At 38.4% G+C, this 18,588-nt stretch overlaps 2 protein-coding genes across 4 annotated transcripts in view; both read right to left on the bottom strand.

Moving 5' to 3' along the window:
* GTF2A2 (general transcription factor IIA subunit 2) overlaps positions 1–166 on the bottom strand; it is a 4,443-nt gene extending 4,277 nt beyond the window's left edge. The window contains exon 1 of one of the 2 annotated variants that reach the window (XM_039722867.1): positions 35–166. The gene's annotated coding sequence lies outside the window, so the exon portion shown is untranslated. The remainder of the gene's footprint in view (positions 1–34) is intronic. The other variant, XM_039722865.1, reaches the window with a different exon arrangement.
* Positions 167–2,573: 2,407 nt separating this feature from the next.
* Positions 2,574–17,410, bottom strand: BNIP2 (BCL2 interacting protein 2). Of its 2 annotated transcripts, XM_039722863.1 has the most exons (12): positions 17,063–17,410; positions 15,174–15,311; positions 14,573–14,703; positions 13,790–13,857; positions 12,676–12,849; positions 10,684–10,860; positions 9,940–10,042; positions 9,691–9,822; positions 8,965–9,051; positions 8,735–8,833; positions 7,276–7,311; positions 2,574–5,362 (listed from the first exon to the last, which is right to left on the bottom strand). In XM_039722863.1, exons 3-12 carry the CDS (start codon positions 14,620–14,622, stop codon positions 5,314–5,316), a joined length of 975 nt encoding a protein of 324 aa, XP_039578797.1. In that variant the 5' UTR covers positions 14,623–14,703; positions 15,174–15,311; positions 17,063–17,410; the 3' UTR covers positions 2,574–5,313. The 2 variants fall into 2 exon arrangements, with proteins under 2 accessions (XP_039578797.1, XP_039578798.1); XM_039722864.1 differs by lacking the exon at positions 7,276–7,311.
* Positions 17,411–18,588: the final 1,178 nt, after the last annotated feature.

The following is an 18,588-nucleotide window of genomic DNA, read 5'->3' as shown; positions in this document are numbered from 1 at the left end:
CCGGGCCCGGCCCCGCGCCGCCATCGGCCCTCACCGCGCGCGGCCGGAAGCGCGGCCCCGCCCGCGCCGGAAGCGGAAGGGGCGGGCCCGGGCCGAGCCGCCCTCAGCGCCTGGAGCGCGCTCAGTGACAGAGAAAGGACGGTAACGGTCGCGAGAGGAGGCGAAGAGTCTTCTACCTGCGTTTTTTCTTTCAGAGGGACAAAGGAAAACAGTCACGTGTGTGAAGAGTGTTACTCGCCCAACGACGCCAGTTCTATTATCCGTGACTCACAACCGGCGTTTTGCACGATTACTGCAGCTTCACTTTGCTGTAGAACACTGCACATTGTTATCACCCACAATAAGGTTTACACACACTAATTGACAGCGTAATCATTCTATATCAACCCTTCAATGTACCATTCAACCATTAGAGCACCTTACTGCTCAGGTCTTGCTTGTTAATAAAAGGTTTTGTTAATGAAAAAAAAACATTGCAGAGCCACTGGTAAACTAAGCATCTGTCCCCCGTGATTGTTTATTTGTAATTATTAACCTGGAATTCGATCCTACCAGTATTAACTAGCAGTTGAGCAAGCTAGAGTAAGGAATGTGGGAGGATAAGGACTTTTGGAAAGCACTCTGATAGCTTCTCTTCAGATCATTTTCAGTACTAAAAAAATTCATGTAAATCAGAGTAATCTGGGCAGGGCAGTTCAAATTGCAAAACTGAAAAAAAAAATCTAGTTGAGCAAAGAATGGCTTTAATTTCACTGATTTCAGTCATGCTTGAAGGGAATGATGAAAAACTAACAGGAGTGCACCCTCTCACAAATGCTCTTTTTTCCTGTTAGTTTAACATGGGTAATGAGACGTGATAAAAGAAACAGTGTAGTTCAACATAGAATTTTGAAGCTAGGAAAGCTGCAAGATGTCTTTTAGAATATGAATATTTAAATATTCCTTACATTTCACAGTGTTACTCTGACTAAAAGAAGGTGTCCTTAAAAAGTATAATTAAAGCACCTGTTTCAAGTGTCTCTGACAAGCAGCCAGTGGAACAAATTCTCTTGAGAACGATCTGCATCCACAAGGTAAGGAATGTGGGAGGATAAGGACTTTTGGAAAGCACTCTGATAGCTTCTCTTCAGATCATTTTCAGTACTAAAAAAATTCATGTAAATCAGAGTAATCTGGGCAGGGCAGTTCAAATTGCAAAACTGAAAAAAAAAATCTAGTTGAGCAAAGAATGGCTTTAATTTCACTGATTTCAGTCATGCTTGAAGGGAATGATGAAAAACTAACAGGAGTGCACCCTCTCACAAATGCTCTTTTTTCCTGTTAGTTTAATATGGGTAATGACATGTAATAAAAGAAACAGTGTAACATAGAATTTTGAAGCTAGGGAAGCTGCAAGATGTCCTTCAGAATATGAATATTTAACTATTCCTTACATTTCACAGTGTTACTCTGACTAAAAGAAGGTGTCCTTAAAAAGTATAATTAAAGCACCTGTTTCAAGTGTCTCTGACAAGCAGCCAGTGGAACAAATTCTCTTGAGAACGATCTGCATCCACAAGGACTGAGTGAGAATTTTGACTTCAAGATTTGTAAGGCTTCTGTGGTTACAAAAAGCTTGCAAGCTGTTATCCTTCTCCCCTCTATGAGGTTTTTGAGGCAGACTGGAATGACTTGAGAATTCAAGTCATTTCCAGAGACAACAGCTTTTGAGAAGACACGAATTTAAACCATCTTTCTAGACACTAAATACTGTGTAAATCTGCAGGAGACACTGACAAAAATTTGACACTGAAAGAAAGATGCTTTTTCCCAAGAAACTTTCCACCTTGTGACAGACTTGGTTAATAAAGTGCCTGTTCACAATGCACGTCAATGTTTTTCAGTCAGCTACAGGCATTTCAGCAGATGAATCGGTGAAGCTGACATGAGCAGGCACCAACAGCACTCTGAGGTCCTTCATAAAGGATTCCATTCCTACCAGATGTAATCCAGCCTTGAAGGATGACACAGTTAGCTGCTGGAAGTTTCTCAGTGTCGTTAGAGCCTGCAGGGAATGATGCTCAAGGCTGCTGGAACAGACACAGGCTCGGTGTCCTCGTGGACTGCCACTGGGAGGGGAGCTGCTGTCTCCCAGTACAATGCTCCTCACAGCAACTGGGGCTGTTCTTCACTTCCTCACTGAGAGCAAAGGAAAAAAGTATCCCAAACGGTGTTGTTATGAACAAGGTTACATACTATCCTCACTACTTCTACCTTTTTGGAATAAAAAGGTTCTTAAGTCTGCTTCAGCACTCTCGGTGTCCTCGTGGACTGCCACTGGGAGGGGAGCTGCTGTCTCCCAGTACAATGCTCCTCACAGCAACTGGGGCTGTTCTTCACTTCCTCACTGAGAGCAAAGGAAAAAAGTATCCCAAACGGTGTTGTTATGAACAAGGTTACATACTATCCTCACTAGTTCTGCCTTTTTGGAATAAAAGTTCTTAAGTCTGCTTCAGCACCAAATCCTTTCCCGTTACCCTCCATCAGAACATGGCTCTGCCCTAGTACACAGATCAAGAACATTCAAGCAAATCCAGAGTCCACTCAACAGTTTTTAATAACACTTTCTCCAAAATCTCTTTGCCACTTCTGAATTTACCCCGTTGCAGAAATCATTAGGAAATGTCACATTGAGAGGCCACTGGCCCAAATATCTCTGTTCCAGCTGTGCACAGCAATAATGAGATGGGTAATGACTTATTACTACATATATAACTATAGAGAGCTCCAAATCAGACATAAATCAGTGACTCATGAAGCTTTTTCTTGACAGGGCTCACCAAATTATAGCAAAATCACTCATACTTTTACAAGGAAGTGCCATTGAAAGGTGAATTCCCTACAATACTGTATCTTATCACAAAGTGATTCAAGTTTTGAAATAATTTTTATTTAAGTATGACATTCCAACTTTTCAGGTTTTTAAATATTAAAATATATTACATTATATTATAGATTTCAAAAAACTTAAGTTTGACAAAACATTATCCATAGCTTTGGGACCACTTTGCTTTTTGTAAACATCCACCTCACCACTAAATGATGAGCTGCAAGGAGCCAGAGGGAATAATTCTTTAGTACATTTCTTTCTCAAGCTGCATATCTTTAGAGACAGAACAACTGTTGTGCTGTATACTCATTCACAACAACTTACACTAGAGAAATAAACCATTTATAAGCACATACACATGTCCAACAGAAATCATACTACTGCAGCATGAAACTGTAGAATCCTTGGCCACCAGGAGAGACAATAACAATCCCATCATTTGGGAAATGTGGAATATACATATGCTGTGTACTGTACTATTCACACAGGAAGCCACAGGACACAGAGAACTGCAATCCCTGCATTAAGAATGTAATTTTACTGAGACTAATCCCTTTACCAATTAGGAAAAATTGGAAATGAGATAATCAGAATGCTTCCTTTTTAGCTTAGGGCACATGCAAACCCAGTAAAAATCAGATTTGCACAGTTGTACAGACCACACTGTGAAAGTATCAGAAGTAAAGGCTGCAAGTGCTCCATGTACTGACTCGAACTTTACAGCAACACCAAAACTGAAGCAGGAGATAAGACAGCCCCAAAGAAAGTGCATTTGTGTTCTGCTTTCAGAGCAAGATCCAAACCTGATGGCGTGGTGCAAGGCAACTTGGCATTGTCTGTTGTGTGAATACACCCTGCCTACCAATGTCCTTGAAACTCTGATACAGAAACTACTGCAACAAAAGGACTTAGATCTTGAGATGAAAGTATCTGAACTGCAGACTTCAGTAAACCTCCAGAGACATGAGCACTTCTCCCTCACCTGACATCCATATGCTCTCAGAGTCTATGCAGGTATCACTGGAGACAGTGGAATAATTGTAACTTGGTAAGTCTTGACCAGGGGATATCTCACTACTGCTGTTCATCAGTGTCATGGAATAATCTGGTTGAACATAACTTCTTTTTTTAATAAGGTAACTAAGTAACATTAAATATAGTTAAAAAGTGATATTTTTTAGCATTAAGACAAAATTGTGAGCACAGTAAACACCAAAAGCAAAGATTTAATATACTTGCTACAACATTATATTGCTCAACTCCTGAATTTATTTGCATGCACCTGCCCTTACATGGAAAATGCAATGTTTATAAAAAGATGTTACAAACTTCTACAAGGTATCAACCAGTGCATTACTGTTGTCCCAGTAAACCTAGACACACTAGTTATGTGTCCAAGAAGACCTCTTGCAGACACAGATTTACCACCACTGCGGGGAGTGGAAACACCCCAACCTTTAAAACGCTCCTTAAAAGCTAAATTGGTGCTGGTATCATGTGCCTAACAGCTTTAGAAATGTTTCATTTACAGGAATGACACAGGTAGCATAAGACTTCTCATATTTCTGCCCAGAAAATGGTATTGTGACTAGAATACCTGTGTAGCTCCTGAGTTCTACTGAGACCAGAATTCCCACCAGTAACCACCAAGATTCATCCACAAAGAACTGCAATGAACTCATTCCCTACTGCTAGCTGAGACAGTCTTGACATACTGAAGCAGAGTCTAAATTCACAACTTCAGCTGAAAAAGGTCTGGTATCTTACCAGTCAGTTCAGCTTTTGTGGCTTAGATTTAAACTTCCTGGCCAACAAACTGCCACCACAGAACTGCAGTTCTGCATCCTGAATGATGGACTCAAAGACACCAAAGCTGGAGCTCACTTTGGCGAGGTAAAGGAGTGAGCTGGTGTAAGGTAAATGAACAAAAATAACCATCTCTGTATTTGTGAAAGCCAAGTTAATTTGATTGTTAATATCCAAACAAGTTTTCATGACAACAAAGAAATGCACTTGACCATTTACAGCAAAACAGATTTATACAATAACAACAAGTAACTTATGGCCTTGTCTACCTGCAAATGAATTCCTTCAGCAGGTACACAAAATATATTGTTCAGTCATAAAAATATATATATTATCTCTTTCCTTTAACATTTAGGTATATAAATATTTTACTGAAGAACATGCATCATTTAGATAAACAGTTGCAAGAACATCCTCTGAAAACAGGGTTCTTTGCCATTTAGCAGTATAAAACGATTACATAAACAGCAAATAAAGTCAAGACAAACCAATACAGCAGTAAGCAGTTCATTGTGTGCTAGTCCAAAGCACCTTTTGCAACAGATTATATAATACATACACACAGAGAATGCACTGTAATGGAGCACAAACAGCATCGTTCCATCTGCGTATTCTTCAGTCTTGTTTGGACTCCAAATTTACTGTTCACTTTTCTGCTCTTGTTTTCCATTCATCTCTTGGTCAATTCTGCTTAGCAAAGAAAGTAGTAAGAGTAAACCATGTTAACATAGCTCATCTTATTAAGAAAAAATATTAACAGGAAAACACAAAGCTTTTATATGGGAAAAGTTTTAGTAAATAAATATTAAATTAAGGTTTTCATTTAATGTAGTAGTCATGATGTTTGGGTTCTTTTAAATATCTATTTTCCTACCACCCCCTAAAAATTAATTAAAATTGTTAGGAAATCATTTAAGTAACTACAGCACTTGAGGGGAAGCATTTAAAAAGTGCAAGTCAGGTTTGACTACTGAAGAAAAAAGCATGGACTGTGCTCATAACAACAAATGCAAGCAGAAATACAGTACAGGCAACATGACAATACTGGTAAGCTCTGCCACTGATGAATTCATAAGCACTGAATTACCTTCTTGGCTTAATTGCTATAACATTAAAGATAACAGCACTAGTTGAATTAACAAAAGTGAAGAGGCTCCTTAACTGCAATAATTTTTCTATTATGTTCTAAGACTCTTGCAATTACCCTGGAAAAATTCACCATCATGCTGATAAAAGTGGGTTTGATTTTGTACCGTATTTCTTACTATCTGCCTTGGGACCAGCAAACAAAATGCTGCTTTGCAGAAACCAGGGGATGATGAGATTGGAAGCCCTGCATAAAATGTACTTTTCCTCTTCACAGTAAGAACAAGGTACAATCTTGATAACATCTTCTGGCAAATAAGTTGTGCATGGAGGTAAATTAATTTTAAAACCAAGAGCAGTTCTAAAGTGAGAGACTGGCTCTAACAATCTGCCTAACATACCTGTCCAGTCTCTCAAACTATAACCAGCCAGGTGTTCAAAATGATAGAAACAGTGACAGCTCCATTGGGCCATGAATCCATAAAAAGGAGCTGCTTTCTACCTGACTGAAGGCTCAGTATCCAATTCTGCCTGTGATCTCTATATCTAATTTTCACTGAAGAACATTCTACTTTTTACAAAAGTCATGGTGGTACAGGTGAAGTTAGCAGGGACACCAAAAAGTGCTTGTCCTACTGGAGATTTTTTAAATTGTCACTTAATTGGAGTAATTCCTGAAGAATGTTCAACACATGACTAGATTTACATGTGAGCTTCAAGAAATAATTTAAATTCCTTTTACTTCAATTTAAGTGTTCCCCTACCCAATTTAGACAATAAGCCTTCCTTAACAGTTAGGCACACAGAGGAAAAGTAATTAAAAAAACTCCAAAGTTAGTAGCAAAATCTTTCAGTCTCTTTGTTAGTCAGTGAAAAAATAACATATCCATTCAAAAAATTCAGCTATGGAATAGCTTGAATAGTTAGCAGGAGACTGGAAATTAACAAAGTGGAAATCTAGTATTTATTAGGAAGGAACGTAGGCACTGCAAATACAAACAGCACTAAAATACTAATTTAGATTGTATCTATGCAAGTTAATAACTAAAAAGGTAGCAAATACCAAAAATACAAGATTCAGTATTAGAACTTCTTACGGAGTTGCATCTCTGCTAATGCATAGCTACAGCTTAGAACTAAATACAGCTCATCTCCAGAGAGAATTCCTGTTAGAAACAATGACATTTGCTTTAATGGGTTCATACAGAAGCACTACTTCTGCCTCTTAAAGACTTCAAGTTGAGAACCCATGTATCCCCTTAAAATGGAGTATCTCACATAAAAGTGTCATAGAAACTAGTTATAAATAGCTGTCTGAACACCCAGGGTGAGTTCTTTCAGATTCCATACTGCCTCCAAGTACAGTATAGTTGCTGTCATGCATAAACACTCGGGCACTAGTGCATGTTTATATTTACAAATGCTTATTCCTTTATGCAAGCCAATCAACTGGGAGTTAGTTGCAGTGCAAATTGTCTTATCTAGATGCAACCCTAATCAAAAGATGAATATACCTTTTCTGTTTCTTTCTAAACTTTTCTTCTTCATACCTTGGTGAGGAAAAGTTTTATTTCAGTAAATATAACACATAAAGGCCAAAATCAACAAGCTGCAAACCAGTATTAGTGTCAACAGGTTGCAGAAACTTAATTTTGAAACTGATATAATTAAGAAAAAAACCACACTGTACCTCCATTTTTTAGCATTAAACAAAAACCATTAAGATTTAGTTACTATGACATAACAAATGAATTCAATACAACCTCTTGTATAGTGTCAGCATTCATCAATAAAATCTAAAGTCTGTATCCATAACAGTTTGAAGCCAGATATAATCCTCCACAGAAATCTGAGAATTAACTCTTTAAGTTAACCATGTCCAGACTTTGCAGAACAGTTAAAGGTTCATCAGTACAGAGAGCAATCTCTTAAAACTCAGAATGACAGTCTGAATATTCAAAACACACCCATAAAACCCCAGTAAAAAAAGTGCAAGTTAAGTGCAAGTCTAAAGACAGCACAATGCTGCCTCAGCTTTGTCATGTGTTTCACTCCCACCCCATGAAAACTGGTTTTCTGTCTTACAGTAAGAGTTAAACTGTGGAACTGACAGCAGCTGGATGTCTACTGAAATAGCCAGCCATCTGCAGGGGGCACAAGGCTTTGTCCAGCATGGTGTCCCTCAGTGACACTGGGCCACCTTCCCCCAGTTTGTGTCACCTATTAGGATGCAGACAACACAGGGTTTGTGTGTCATACCCTCTAAGAGACTGTCATCAGGATTGTTAGGGTTTTCATCTACTTTTCTTAAGACCCAAGTTTATGGTTTCTACTCTATTACTGCATTCACAAATGCTTTTGACAAAAGGGTCATCGTCTTGTTTGACAGCAGAATTGTGCTGATGTTAAAATGGCTATTTCTATCTGGATGGGAAGGAAAAAAAATGACACTGATGCTGTCTTCATTTCTTTACCAAAGCAGCTTAGAACTGTAGTGGGTAGGGGTTCAGCATTTTCCCATCACTGCTTTTCTTTCAAATGAGAACCCAATCCAATGATATTTCAGCACTTTACTTGTTCCACATTTTAATTAAAACGCTTTAGAAGACATTATAAATAACGTCAGCGTCAACATTCCCACAATTTCTCATCACAAGCCAGTTTAATATACACACCAAGGTGCAGATCAAGTGGAATGAGACTCTCTAGAAGGCTTAATTCACACACCACAACTTAGTAATTGCACAAAGCTCCACTGTGGAAATGACTATACATTAACATTTTGGCTGTCCATGCTACTCCATTCCAAACTGCCTTCAGCAAAGAGGTCAAACATGGACACTCCTCCTACAGAGAGCAATAATTTCAGTTAACTCATTATGTGCCAAGTGTTACATTCAAACCAAACACTGATTACATCTACCAGTCCTAAACCCCAATCAATGTAGAAGATGTTGGAATAATGAAACGTACTGTTTTATGCATTCTGGGATGCCAACGTATTCCATGGGGATGAGTTCAGCTAGTTCTGCCAGGGTAAAGACATACCTAATTTTTTGGCTGAATTTTGAGCTGTGGAAGAACAAATGCAGGGTACAGTTACAACTCTAAACATTTTTCACTAGGTCAATATTCAAACAGTCTTTTAAGATCAAAGCAAACAGTTGTCAGAATTATTTATGAAAAAGCTTCCAGAGCATTACCTAATAAAAGGCTTTGTGATGGCCAGGAGGGTTCTGATGAACCAGGAAGGATGAACTATGATCAACGATTTCAGATTTTTCCTTAACCTGAAGGATTTAAACAATGGATAATTACTAGACAAAAAGGCAGCATGACCAGGGGTTTTGGAATTTGTAAGAAGTATGTTTTGAGAAGCACAACTGTCACATAAACTCAGTATTCTGACATCCCAATATTAGAAGTCAACCTCCATCAGAGGAAAAAATACTACACAGCTGTAAAACAAAAGCTAAAGATTCAGTATCAATTTGACAAGGAAATAATATTCCAAGGAGAAGCTCCTTTGAATCTTTTTACAGAACTAATATGAAGTGGTACACAAAGAACCTCTCTTATTAACCTTATGTTAATACATTAAGTTCTAAGGATAAGGATGTAAGGGTAACAAACAGGATAACAATATTCAGTATTCTAAGAGTACTATTTGCACTAAAAAAACACCCTGAGAACAAAAACAACAACAAGCATACACAAAACCCCCAACCAACAAAAAAAAATCTACCACACAACACTACCCAGGCATGTTTGTAGCATGATCCCACATTGCCTGGCTTAGGAAGAGGTTTTCAATACACCAATTTCCTTCATCAAGTCTTAACCAGAAGGAACCAGACACCACATTAAACAGCAGTTTTTCTATCTCTAGGCATGTGAATATTGTAAGAAAATATTGCAGAGCTTCTTACCTTCTATCAATTTGCTGGTAACATTTCCTAAGCCAGCCTAAACTTGGCATTTTTCTCCGTGTTGTTGCACCATTCAGGTAAACTATCATATAGTTCTCTGCTACTAACAGCTCTAAAGTGCCAATTACATACCTGGAGAGACAAGCAAAGAAAACTTCAATATCCACAATCTTCATCTGAAAGGAATTCCTAGTAGTGCTCAAATATATTAAAGATAACAAAACCCCAGAAAGGCAGAGGATGACTTACTTAAATAGATTGTCCATTAGGTATCTGTAGTTAGGCTGGCTGCTCTCAGGCATGAAGCAAACAGCAAACACAACAATGGCATTTAACCCATCACCATAATAACCTAAAAAGAAAAAATAAGCAGCAGTAGTGACAGAGGTGACAATACACTGACTATATTTACACAAAGTCAAGCACATTCAGTAAGCTTTTTCATTATTTACCTTAAAGAGATGTACACACATCCATATGGACACATTCATGCAGTTACAGAAAACATCAAGGTATCTTTTTCAAGTTTGTCTACTTCTCAAGCAACAGCTGAAGCTGATGTCAGTCAAACACTACCTATAACCAATGTTTCAGTGCAGAACCTCAGTGCATTTAATATCTTATGTTCTTAAAGTTTAATCAGCTTTTCTTCCAACCTAAATTTCACAGACTGTTGGAAAGAGTCATGAATTTATTTCTGCCTTACTAGATCGACAGTTAAAGTTTTCAATAGTCTAGGAAAAAAAATTAGGTAGCAGTGACACTGTAGGATAAATATATATTATTACATTGGTGCATTTTAGTACGCATCACCATGTGTACATTTTGGAACTTTAGTTTAATAGACAAAAAATTATTTTATCAACCATGTCTTAATACTGCAACAAATGAAATACCACAAGTCTTTATGCCCAAAGCTCTTCCTCTGCCTCCCCAAATCAGCTTAAAGAAGTGTTGCTCAACAGTTCCCCAGAGCATGTCAGCAGTCCTTACCACCATGACTGATAACTTTTTTGTACGGTTCGATTGCCTTCATGTCCACCCTGTGGTCCTGCTCTCCGATGCGAAACATTCGCCAGCGGCGACCGTCGTCCTTCTCCTCTGCCACAGTGTACTCAGCCAGTGAGCCCTTCCTAACAACATCAGTAGTTTTTGGTTTTGGAAGATCATCTGCCAAAATGAGAACGTGTTGAAGACCCATTATGAATACCATGCATAGTGACAATCAGCTATGACACAAGTTAACCACTTTGCTATCTAATCTATTTTGGTACTCTTCAGCCAGTCAGACACACCAGCTGATGTCATGGATATTTTAATTCACATACTCATGTTGGCAGTTATCTGTTGACTGTAATTTTCTCTATTACAAATATGTGAAAAATTTCAGTTCATGGAGAAGCCTAATTAATTGTAGGCTTTCAGAACACAGACTTCAATGAATTTCACCAAAATAGACAAAGTGGTTAACTCCAATGAGAATTACAGAGGTTGATCACAAGATTTACATGAAGCATGATTTAAAACATTGAGGTACCTTGCAAGCAGACATGCATACAAATCTATTGGAAATTAAATGTAATTCACATGTGCAATCAAAATATATGAAATTTGTGCTGACAGGAATCTGTAAGACAATTTGCTCCAATGAAATTATGATTCTTGACTTTGTTGCATGGACCTTACCCAAAGCGAGCAAAACCTACTGCAAGTTAGTTGTCTGTTCCCGAAACAAAGCTGTTAATTGAAACTATCCTTCCAGGAAAATGAAGGCAGCAGCATTAAAGGAAGAAAAGACAGAAACCCTTTTCAGCCACTTTTAAAAACAAGACACAAACATCCGGAACATTTCCTTCGCATCACTGCCAAAATAACCCTAAATACCAATTCTTCATCATTAAAACAGTGAAAATCCTTTTACAAATTTAAACACACAGTCTTTGTTAAGAAAATTTCCACTGCAATATGCCTTTAGCTATTTAAAACCAAAACCACCCCCTTATTCTTAAGAGTGTTTCTTTCTCCACAGGTAGTGTTTCAAACATAACAATGAAAAGAGAACTTCCTGTTTATTCAGGAATTTTAATTACTTTATTTTCAGGATGAGAAAATAATAATTGAATTTACATATTTACTTATTAGAGACATTCCTAAACCATGAAGTTTACAGGTGTTAGAGACTCCAACAATTTGCCCAACACAACTGTTTTTGGCTTCCCTAAAGAGGGCCTTAAGACATTATTAAACTCCAAGTTTAAATTGTTTTGTGTTTTAACTCCTACACAAAACGTTTATCTCAAATAAAATTTGTTAGAACCTCCAAGTTTTGTCTATAACACCTATTAAGGTCTTAAAACTGAGATCATCACTAGTGTGGCTATAGCTACTTGAAATTCCTATGAAGTCATTTCAGAGTTCCTTGACATAAAATAGAGCATCTTCTACTGCCTCTAGTCAATCTGGAAATATGCCTACTCTAAGGCTACTGAGCTTTTGTCATTCTCACCAAAGGAAGATTTGAGATCAGGTATTACTTAGTATTTTTAAAAATACTATTCAGTTCTCCTTAAATTGCAATTCAGCAATGTCTAAGTAGCTCATCTTGGTTTGGCTCCCTCCACTTAAAACCCATTTCTAACACATGTAAAAGACCTTGGGTACTTTTTTTCTCTTGGGTGATTTTTAAAAACTTACTGCAATAGAGGATTTTCCATAACTTCAACTCTTATAGATGCATATGTACATGATCTTCACTTAAGTTTACCTACAGTTACAGCTAGTAACTGTTTGCCTGTTTACTGATCAGATGAGGTCTGATTTGCTCTTTTAAAAGTCACTGCATCTATTTCCAATTCCTAATATAATCAATCCCTTGGTATTTCTCCTCTGGTACTATTGAGTTGTAGCTATTTCTTACTAGAGAAACAGTTGACTTCAGCTAAGAAAATATTTTAGAGTATCAGACAAAAGAACCAAAATACTCACCTTCCCATTCAAATTCATTGCTATTTTCTGAAGGAGTATCTAAATCATCCAAATCAATCTCTCCACTCTCATCCAAGTCATCAGACAAAACAGATTCCTCACAGGGATCCAAAGTTAAGCTAATATCTGGAGCCATTAGTTTCTTCCTCAATTTGGTTCCATTACCCTCTGTATCTAAAGAAAGCATATTTTTTATTTTGAAAGCTAAAGCAAGTTTAGATAAGCATATTACCAAGACAGAAGAGCACAGTTCTTTCCCATAATGCATTATAAATTAATGCCCATAATTGAAACAAAGTATTTTTGGAGTAAGACACTAATAGAGGATGGAAAGAACAGCAGAAGTTCTCAAGTTACCCACTGCACACACAGTCTGAGCAGGGTGGCAGACACTGCTACCCCTGCCTGCTGCACCCAGGGGTCCCAGGAGCTGCTCCAGATATTACACTGAATAAAGCTGGTGAATAATACAACAGAATCATGTCCCTAGCGCTTGCTTTTGTTAGGCTTCAGTGACATCATAACCATCTTTGATAAAATAGAAAATTATATACAAGCTGAAAAAAAACCAAAAAGACTGACAGACAACAGTGAGGACGTAAAATTAAAGAATCTTTTCTGTGAATACACAGAATGATTCAAGAAAATTATATACGAGCTGAAAAAAACCAAAAAGACTGACAGACAACAGCGAGGACGTAAAATTAAAGAATCTCTTCTGTGAATACACAGAATACTTCGAAGTACAAGGCAAATATTGGCATGATTTAGACAGGAATTGAAAGCAAGGAATAAAATCAGATTACCAATCCAGCACTGGAAATGCCACAAGTAAAGCAGACAAAGTCCAAACAAATTTTAAATGTAAAATCCTCCAAAACTCCAATCAATGAAACAAACCAAAAAAAGCCACAAAAAATAAAAAAGAACCCCAAACCAAACCAACAAAAAATCAAACCAACCAACCAAACAAAAAAAAAAAAAACAAAAAACAAACCAAACAAAAACAACCACCCAAAACAAAACAAGCAAAAAAATCCCCCCACACCAAGGAGCTTTAAAGCAGCCACTTAAGTAGAAAGCAGTCAGCTGGGCTGGAGTGGAATGTTCTTACCAGCTTCATTTTCTGTTCCAGCTGCAGCCAATCCATCAGACTCAACAGGATCATCCTCTGGCAGGGGCCTGGGACACAAAGAAATTATTGTTACAAACCTGCCTTGACATTATTTTTAATGCCATATATTAAGACTTACACATTCCTACAAAAACCCACTGTAAAGTTAGGGATGAATTAACTTTACTTATAGCCTAAGTTCAAGCTTTCAATTAACAAACACCAAGGCAGCAGAAAATTCCTTTACAGTATTCAAGTGACCATCCCATCCTGTGACAAATACCAAAACACTGACTACTACCAGTGTGTCATCCCTAAAAAAAATTGTCATATTCTTGCTTGACAAAATTTGACATGAAATAAATTACAGAAGTATTTTAGCCATGTTAACACAGAATGCATCTAAAGCTGATTTAATTTTTTTGTAGGCCCAAGCACCACTAGGAGCATTAACTTTAAAAGACTTTCCTCAGAAATTCTGCTTAATGAAATAAGCAAAATTTAGGTCATGAGGCACTGGGAGTAATATGCAAACAATGTAGTTGCAAAATATTATCACAGGAAATAAACAAAGCCAAGCTTACAAATCTTCATTTTAGAAACACTGGAAACATCAACAGTGGCAATCCTGAAGAAATATGCCACAAAACCTTTTCAAAACTGCTATATTAATGGAAATCACTTCAAGATTATTACTGAGTATTAGTTCACCAGGAAGATCAAGAGGTAGCTTATTGCTGATGTTGTGTTTGATGCAAATTACTTTTAAAAAGAATTCAAAACCTTGGAAAATCTTCATCTTGCCACTCTTCCTTAAACTCAACCCCTTCCATTCTCCTGCTAACTTCAGTTGCTAACAGAGACTCCTGATCAGGCAGAACCTCTGGTCTTCAGCACAGTGGGCTAAAGAGGAGCTGCAGGAACATAACAGAAGGTGTTAGTTCAATACTGTGCTAATTCCCATACTTCCAACACATCCTTTAATTTATCACCAGTTTGAGGTATTATGCATAATAAAAACAAAACAACACAGGGAAAAGTGTTGGGTTTTTTTTCCCCCATACAAAACTCCTCGGGGAATGGTTTAACATACAATAATTTAGGCTGCAAGGGATTTAATGCAGTCAAGGAGGATGAACCCCTCAGTTAAAATTAAGGCTTTGAGCAACCTCTTCTATCATTTATGATTACACCAGTTCACTCCAAAATGTAAGAAACCTGATGTGTCTCTAGATGCTATAGGAGGTAATTAATAAGTGTATATTTTGAGAAAAAGTCTAAATGGTCAGATCTCAACTACAACCCGTTAAAAAAAAAAAACAAAACCAAACAACCCACACACTTTAAAGATAACTGTTTAAGACAGTGTTTTTGGAGAACTCACCCTATGATGTGCAAGTAAAGCTGTAGTTTTTCAGGCTCACCCATCACCAGCAACGAGGAATCCCCAATAACAGAACATGGTAAACCATTCTGCTGACATAAAAATCCAAACCAGTGGAAGCTCTTGGCTGTGTTGGCTCTAAAGATTGGCAGAAACAGGTAAACTTATCAATGAAGGTAATAAGAAAACCAACATCCATCAAAACAAGTGTCATGGTTGGACCCTGGCACAGTGTCAGGGCCCCCATGAAAGGTGTGTTTCCAAAATGGTTACTGTGAGATTTGACCCTGAAACAGAACAAAGCAGGCTCCAACTTGGGGATGGAGGGAAAAACACAACGCTTTATTCATTACAATATCTAAAAAGGAACACACACACAAAGCTAAGAAATTAAAATCCTCCAAATACATTCCTCCTCCCCCTCCCTTTTCTGCACAGAATGAAATAACAGCTTAGATTTCCACCCAGTCACCATCTCTCAGGTAATCAACTTCCAGTTCATCACCACCCCTCAAATAATCCACCCTCAAATCCATCAGGGAGAAAGGAGTCCCCCCTTGCAGAATAGGCTTCCCCTGGAAGCACAATTGAAACCTTCTGTGCTTCCCTGTCATTCATCTTAACTCGTGACTTCAGTGTTGAAGGACAAAAAACGGGCAGTCAAAACAGCCAAATATCACTCCCCCAGGCTGGGACTGTGCTGCTGGCTGTGAGACACTCCCCTTGAGCTGAGCTGCACTGCATTTCCTACAGTTAGTTGAAAGCAGGGGTTTGCTCCAAGACTCAAACAGTTTTCTTCCCACACTTTTGAGGAATACCAAACACCAAGTAACACCTATTAATTCCAAATGGACAATTCCTTTCAGTGCAGAAGCACTTCTACCTGCACTTACTTCATCACACTGGGGTAAACCTGTTGTACTAAGACAAGAGTTTAAAAGCTAATCCTGCTGTTATCTAAGCTTAAGGTGCCTTTATGGAACACTTCTTGCAGAATTCTCATCAGCAGTTTCTCATTAAGGTAGATTATACAGCAATCATTTGCTAAGTACCACACAGGACACCTGAAAGCAAGTCACAAGGCAAGCTTGGAGTTCAACTTCAGATAAGTCAAAATGTAGGTTTTCAGCATCCTACTTAACACCCAGACTAAGTAGCTGGTTTGGATATTTTGACTTCAAGTCTCACCTATAAAAGCACTATCAGTTGTCAACTAGAACAATGAGAAATTAAGAAGGAAGGGTAATCTTTTCAAGAAAGTCAGAAAAGTGATGACTTCAGAGTTATTTTACATCAACCAATAAAAATGCTTACTAGCAGGCAAAAAACCCCCTACTTCTGCTTATGCAAACTAAAGCTGAGTTTAGAATACTCTTTCTACCCCTGCTGTGGCACTACTGACATGTTTTTAAAATGCCAAAGTCTTTTTAAATCAGCTGTAAATCTAAAATCTAAAAACATATCTTGGAAAATGTAAATTTTAATAATGCAAGCACTTATCAGTCACGTAGAAAAAAAAGCAAATAATTTCTACCTGATCCTAGCACTCTTCATGAGCAGCTCAAAAAGGTTTGGTTTCCAAGAACAGCAAGCCTGATCTTATCCTCCATTGCTCATTACTTTCTATTTTGTGTAAAGAAATGAAAGATGGAGTTATCTAAAGGTCAGAAACTTCAAAACCTCAAATATCTGGATGCAGGGTTGCCAGGAGGTTCTGCTCTCTTACTGGAGCCACTGGACTTTAGAACTCTACAATGCCTTTTATATTATTAAGTATCTCAACAAGCAAGTCATGGTATTACAAAAAGGGAACACATCACTCAAACCCACTGCTCTTTCACTACAGCTAATGAACAAATTCCCATTCCAGAAGAGCAGGTTAAACCTACTTAAGTTTGCATCTGAAGAATGTCACTGCTTGCACCAGAGGTCAAACATCAGTGTTTTCATCCTTTTTTCCTAGAAAAATTGATAATTTTCAGAGTTCTCTCATTAATTCCAAGCTGCCTTAGCTGGTAGGTTCTGGAATATCAAGTACAACAATGTTAAGAAGCCTGTTAAAAGTTGCCATGTATAAAAATGTCCAGTACAGCTAAACAGAGACTCGGGTCTGTCCCAAAGACCTAAAAAAGGGGTGGCAGCAGGGGTGGGACAGAAGGACAACAGAAAGCATGAGATCATTTTATTAATGAAGTTAAAGGCTGCTTGCAAAAATTGTTATTTAGGTTTTCACCTTTGAATTCTCAGGCAAATACAAATAATTACAAGCCAGACATTTCCATGGTCACATCTGCCTATCCAGTACTAACACCTATATTCAGTACTTGACCAGCACCCCCATATCTAAAATAGAATAAATACAAAGTCCAACTTTGCAGGACAATTTCAATGTCAAGCATTTTTACTGAAAATTTACATTTTTACATTTTTTTTCAGTGTACCTGACAGGCAAAGAAGAGAAAGCTGTTTCCATCTCAAAAAGTCAAAATCAACTTCAAAACAAGGTTACCCTACATTCTCCCTCCCCACATTTCACCTTTATTGTGTCAACAGAAACATTAACTGAGTGTCAAGTTAATTCCAGGTTTCAGGCATTAAAGAGGTGCTTTTAAGAGTAATTTTCACATTTGATTTTACAGCAAGCCTAAAGCAAGGAGCACACACATCTGGTACACAAACCCACAGGATGCAGCTCACTGCAATTTCTAAATGTTTCTATAATTCCAATGGTCTTTAAGAACGTGGCCAGACTAGCCATATAAATCCAGGACAAGTTTCCCAAAGCTGAAGATGGCCCTCCAGACTTCACCACTTGCAAGTCTCCACATGGGACGATGCAAGGACTGTAGTTAATAACAGATAAATTGTCTCCTTTTGCTCCTTTCTCTCAGCATCAAAGCACAGAAAAGTCAGACGGCTAAAAGGGAAAACTCTGAAAACTCTTGCTTTCCTCCCGAGGATCCTACTTTAAACTCCACATCCAGAGCAACAGAGGGTCTGTATTTCTGCACCACTCAAACTTATTTAAAGGTAAACACTAACTTCTCAAAACAATCCCAAAGAGTTCATACCCTGCCCAGATATTTCTTTGTAAGACTTAAACATGCACACAAGTCAACCAGAAATAATCACTATTTAGCGCACTGCATTAGCAACAGGAAACAGGAGGAGCTCACACAAAAGGCACCAGAGAGCCACTGCGACTTCCGCGGCCCGGCTGGCACCGCGCCTCGCTGCGCTGCTCCGCGCTACCCAAACCCTGCGGGCAGGGCAGGGCAGGGCAGGGCAGGGGGCTTGCCCCTCGGAGATTTACGTGTTCAAGCCCTTCCCTCAGCGGCGGGCGCGGAGCCGAGGAGCTGCCCGGCCGCGGGGTCCCTGCCCAGCGCCGGGCCAGGCCAGAGCGCTGAACCCCCCG

This window comes from Passer montanus, unplaced genomic scaffold, assembly GCF_014805655.1.
Source record: "Passer montanus isolate IOZ18808 unplaced genomic scaffold, ASM1480565v1 scaffold5, whole genome shotgun sequence".
Lineage (NCBI taxonomy): Eukaryota > Metazoa > Chordata > Aves > Passeriformes > Passeridae > Passer > Passer montanus.
This window is presented reverse-complemented; position numbering and strand designations above follow the sequence as displayed.

Coding starts and splice junctions, on each gene's coding strand:
- BNIP2 (XM_039722863.1), bottom strand. CDS start 14,622: ATGGAAGGGGTTGAGTTTAAGGAAGAGTGGCAAGATGAAGATTTTCCA. Junction 10,861..12,675: donor CAATGAATTTGAATGGGAAG/GTGAGTATTTTG, acceptor TCATTTTGGCAG/ATGATCTTCCAAAACCAAAA. Junction 10,043..10,683: donor AAAAGTTATCAGTCATGGTG/GTAAGGACTGCT, acceptor TTTTCTTTTTAG/GTTATTATGGTGATGGGTTA.